Source organism: Microtus ochrogaster, chromosome 5 (genome assembly GCF_000317375.1).
Source record: "Microtus ochrogaster isolate Prairie Vole_2 chromosome 5, MicOch1.0, whole genome shotgun sequence".
NCBI classification, from domain to species: Eukaryota; Metazoa; Chordata; class Mammalia; order Rodentia; family Cricetidae; genus Microtus; species Microtus ochrogaster.
Genome location: NC_022012.1, coordinates 81351708 through 81357072, shown reverse-complemented (window position 1 = coordinate 81357072; position 5365 = coordinate 81351708). Strand labels below are relative to the sequence as shown.

The 5365-nt window shown below is 44.3% G+C and overlaps 1 protein-coding gene across 1 annotated transcript in view; it reads left to right on the top strand.

The window, feature by feature from the left end:
• The first annotated feature begins 1991 nt into the window (after positions 1–1991).
• Positions 1992–5365, top strand: part of Ccdc36 (coiled-coil domain containing 36) — a 23172-nt gene continuing 19798 nt past the window's right edge. Inside the window, exon 1 of the mRNA XM_013346444.2 lies at positions 1992–2047. Within this exon, the coding sequence (XP_013201898.1) occupies positions 1992–2047 (56 nt within the window). The remainder of the gene's footprint in view (positions 2048–5365) is intronic.

Genomic DNA, 5365 nt, shown 5'->3' with positions numbered 1-5365 from the left:
CCCAAAACCCAAAAACCAAGAGAGAGAGAGAGAGAGAGCTAGTTCCAGGACAGGCTCCAAAGCTACAGAGAAACCCTGTCTCAAAAAAAAAAAAAGATAAAAAAAAAAAAACTAAACTAAAAATACGTTAGATCACATTTCTAAAGGTCCATCTAGAGATAGTCTTTTGTCTCTCTGGGAGCGAGTTCCAGTACTGGTTCCAAAACTACAGAGACCCTGTCTCGCAAAACAACAACAAAAGGTTTATTTATTTATTATGCATGCAGTGCTCTGTCTGCATGTATGCCTACATGCCAGAAGAGGGCACCAGATCTTATTACAGATTGTTGTGAGTCACCATGGGGGCGCTGGGAACTGAACCCTGGTCCTCTGGATGACTCTGGATGAGCAGTCAGTGCTCCTAACCGCTGAGCCATCCCGCCAGACCCTGGGCCTCCATTTTTCAGGTTAGAAGAAGGGTGGGGCCGAGGACTTGTGCAGGGCCTGGGGTCCATGAGTTGGCAGTGGCTGAAGGCGCTTCGTTCCCTGAAGTGACAGGTGCTGGATCGTGACTAACGGTAAAACTGTTGGGATTGTTAAAACCGTTAAAACCGTTAAAATCCTTTGGCCTCATGTGGTAGTGGGGCGGAGCCAAGGAGCGGCATTCTCATTGGTGGGCGCTCCCCAGGGGCGGGGCCTAGCCTCGGCGGGATTTCCAGCACGCGTTGGCGAAGCCTGAAGGTGCGGCGTGTGGTGCGGGCGCTGGAGGTGAGGACACCAGGGTCTGGGCGAGGAGGGGGCGTGAGGAGTGGGGAGGGAAGAGATGGGGAACAGACTGGGGCCTGGGGACCCCGCAGGTAGAGTGACTGCCTTTCCTCAGGGCCCGAAGCTCTCCTCAGACTCTGACTGGGCCACTGGGCCGAGGCTTTCAGAGGGAGACGCGCACAGCGTCAGTGAGGGGGGGGCCGGGGGGGGGGCAATCAGAGGAATCAGAGACGCCAACTGGAATTTGCCTTATTGTTAGGAACAAACCAAACAAACAAAACTTTAATTATTACGAACAAAACTTTAAAAAAAAAAAAAAGGAACTAATCCAGGAAACACGTAGGAATGGCCGTCCAGGAGTTTGGAGGGCCGCTCAAAACATTTTGTATTATTATACGTACTTCTTGGGAGGGAGTCTTGTGAAGGTCAGAGAATAACTTTAAGGAATTGGATCTCACCTTCCCTCATGTGGGTCTTGGGGATCGAACTTGCCTTGTCAGGGTTGGCAGCAAGCGCCTTTACCCATTAAGCTATCTCTTTAGCCCTTGGAGAGAGCTTCTTGACCAGACAATATGAGAGTTAACAATTCCTCCTGGAGATTATGTGGAAGGGACAAGAAGTCTGAGGAAGAGACTTGCTCCTTCTGCATTAAAGGAAGGGTGCGTGGTGGCTTGTACAGGATATAGGACATAGGGTGTGGAGGGAATGCTGGAAGGTTTCACTGCAGGGCCTCAGACTCTCAGAGATGGAGCAGGAGAATGGCAAATTCTAGGACAGCCTGAGGTATTAGGGAGTTCCAGGTCTATCTCTTGTTCTTTGTCCCCCACCTGTACCCCCAAATTAAGCTGGAAGCCAGGCGGTGGTGGTGCAACCCTTTAGTCCCAGCACTCAGGAGGCAGAGGCAGGCAGATCTCTATGAGTTCGAGGCCAGCCTGGTCTCCGAGAGCTAGTTCCAGGACAGGCTCCCCCCTCCCCCCAAAAAAGCTACAGCTACAGAGAAACCCTGTCTCGAAAAAAAACAAAACCAAAACAAAACAAAAAACAACTGTGTAACCACCACATCTGGCTCATCATGCAATTTGGTAGCAGAGAATGTTTTATTTCGGGCACATTTAAGTAGTGGAATTTTTCACTGATTGAATCAGAACAAAACTGCTGAAATGTTCTTGCATGTAATTAGTACATTTGAAATGTTATGGCATGTTAATGTTCTAAATATTTCTCTGTTCTCTAATAGAAGTATTAAAATGAATTTTAATGTTTGGAATATCAAGGAGATGCTCAGTATCCCCTCAGGCTCTGGGTAAGTTTCCTAGTTATTTTCTTAAACATTTAAGTCCTGTGGTTTTATTGATGTCCTAGAAAATCTCATTCCTATAGCTGGAGTGACTGTTGAATAGTGCTGGAGGTATCCACATTGCCTCTCCTTTTCTTCTCTGATACTGCTATTCCTTTCTATGCTGCCTTTTTTCTCCCACTTATTTTGATTAAAAAGGTGATGTCGTTGTAGGGGAGACAGATAAGGGTAAAGTGTTTGCTTGTCAAGTGTGAAGACTTGCGTTTGAATCACTGGACCCATGTAAAAAGTTGGGCACAGTGACGTGTGCCTGATATCCCATCCATGATGAGATGGGAGATACAGACAGCTCTGGGAGCTCACAGGTTGGCCAGCTTGGCTTATGTGGCCAAGTTTGTTGGAAGGAGGCCACTTGTTGGTTCCTGGCTGCCCTTCGTTCTCAGCCTCACTTTCCCTGCCTACCTAAATTCTGCCTGCCTTGCTATAGGTCCAAAGCAGTTTCTTTATTCACTAATGCTAATTACAGCACACAGAGGGGACTCCCACATCGTAAGTTCCAATGAGAGATCGTGTCTCCAACAAAAGATGAAAGGCACTTAAAGACAAGCACTCAGTGTTGTCCTCTGATTTCTATGTGTTCACACATGCATATGTATACACCCATACATACACCTGCACCCACGTGAACATACATGTTAACATCTACACAGACACACCCATAGGTAGTATCAATGTAGCTGTGTTTATCAGCTCTATATGTAACATTTCAGTCTTGGGACTGGGTCTGTGAGAATCAGATATAGAGCCCCAAATCTTGAAAATGACCTGAATTAATTAAGCAATGCTTTTGGAATAGGAATAAATAAAATCAGTATATAGTTCAGATTTGTTTGTTTCTGCAATATAATTTGTAGCTGCTCTGAAGAGAAGAGCCAGTCCAGCTACCAGCAAGACCCAATAAAATACTGTGCATAGCCGTATGTATTATCCACTGAGGTTGTAGACTAGTGTCCACCAGGCTGAAATAAGCCTGCCATTTCTAAATTGGGGGAAATCTCCGAAAAGGAATTTAAATTGTTCTTTGTGTACTTTCATCACTGGATAGTTTTTTTCCCCTTTCTAACACTTTCCCAAGGAGATTTGCCAATTTGATTTTAAAAAAGAAAAGAAAAATCTAGGGGTTAGAATGACAGCTCTGGTTAAAAGCTTTTGCAGAGGCCCCAGGTTCGGTTCCCAGAACCCACATGGTGGTTTACAACCATCTGTAACTCCAGTTCCAAGGAATCTGACTCCCGTAAATCCGTTGGCACTAAACATATGGTATATGGTATATATACATACATTAAGGCAACACTAAAATTAAGTAAATGTTATTTTAAAGCCTGCTCTTCTTTTTATTTCTATAAAAGGGGTTACTGTTTATACAGAGAGAGAAAACTTAGCTTTGTTTAATTCTATCATTTCTATCATTACTTTAAGATACAATCTGATCCTGGGCTGGGTGGTGGTGGCATATGGCATTAATCCCAGTATTTGGGAGGCAGAGGCAAGGTGAATCTCTTGAGTTCCAGGACAGCCAGAGTTATACAGAGAAACCCTGTCTTGAAAAACCAAAAAAAAAAAAAAAAAAAAAAAAAGAAGAAGAAGAAGAAGAAGAAGAAAGAAAAGAAAAATTTCAGAGATATATTCAGTCTAGTAAGGCTTATTTTGTAGTTAAAATTTTCTACATTTATTTATTGTGTGTGTGTGTGTGTTTGTGTGTTTATGTTTATGTATATATGTATGTAGAGATCACAGAATATGTGGACAGTGTTGATTCTTTCCTCTTACCATGTGAGCCTCGGGGATTGAACTTGGGGGCAAGCACTTTTATCCACTGAGCCATCTTGCTGGTCCCATTTCTTGTTTGTTTGTGTTTCAAGACAGGGTTTCTCTGTGCTGTCCGGGCTGTCCTGAAAGTCTCTCTATAGAACAGGCTGTCTTTGAACTCATAGAGATTCACCTGCCTCTGCCTCCCAAGTGCTGGGATTAAAGGCATGTGCAATCACCAACTGGCCCATTTCTTGTTTTGGGCTTTTGTTTTGTTTTGTTTCCCTTCCCCCCACCCAGAGACAGAGTTTCTCTATGTAACAACAACACTGACTGTCCTGGAACTTGCTTTGTAGACCAGGCTAACCTACCTCTGCCTTCCTAGTGCTGGAATAAAAGGCTTGCACCACCATGCCTGGCTCCGTTTCTTGTTATTGAAGTTAAGGTTAACACAGCACAGGCTTGCCGGGGCAGTGGTGGCACACGCCTTTAATCCCAGCACTCCAGAGGCAGAGGCAGGCAGATCTCTGTGAGTTCAAGGCCAGCCTGGTGTACAAGAGTAGTTCCAGGACAGGCTCCAAAGCTACAGAGAAACCCTGTCATGAAAAACTAAAACAAACAAACCAACCATAGCACAGGCTGGCTTTGAACTCCTTACATTTCCTGCTCCCATGTCCTAAGTGCCAACATTACAGCAGGAATCATAGGCATTACCATGCCACGCTTTGTGGGTGTTTTGTTTTTCTTTTGAGGAAGGGTCTCTTCACATAGCCCTGGCAATTCTTTAGCTCACTGTGTGGGCCAGTTAGTTCCTCCTTGAACTCAAAGATCTGCCTACCTCTGCCTTCTGAGTTGTTGGGATTAAAGGCATGTAGTAAGGTTAAAGCCGTACCCAGTCCAGGCTCTTGTGTTTGTATTGTTATGGCTCCATCTCTCTCCAGTCCTGTTCTCCCTCCTACATTTTCTAAATGTTCATGAATATGCATTTATATAGGCTAAAAACTCACAAAAATAAGTAATAGAGTTTACTTTAAGTAAAGTTCTACTTTTTAAATTTATTTGTTTTGTTTTGTTTTGTTTTTTTGTGGTTTTTCGAGACAGGTTTTCTCTGTGGTTTTGGAGCCTGTCCTGGAACTAGCTCTTATAGACCAGGCTGGTCTCGAACTCACAGAAATCCGCCTGCCTCTGCCTCCCGAGTGCTGGGATTAAAGGCGTGTGCCACCACTGCCCGTCTACTTTTTAAATTTATTATTTGTTGGGGGCACACATGTTATGGTATGTGTGTGAAATTCAGAGAAGGTGGTTCTACTCTCCTACCTTAATGAATTACAGGTTGTCAGGTTACCAGGAGTGTGTGGCAAGTGCCTCTACCTGTTGAGCAATCTTTTTCTTACTTTTTTGTACTCAAAATTATTATTATTATTTTTTTTTGGTTTTTTCGAGACAGGGTTTCTCTGTGGCTTTGGAGCCTGTCCTGGAACTAGCTCTGTAGACCAGGCTGGTCTCGAACTCACA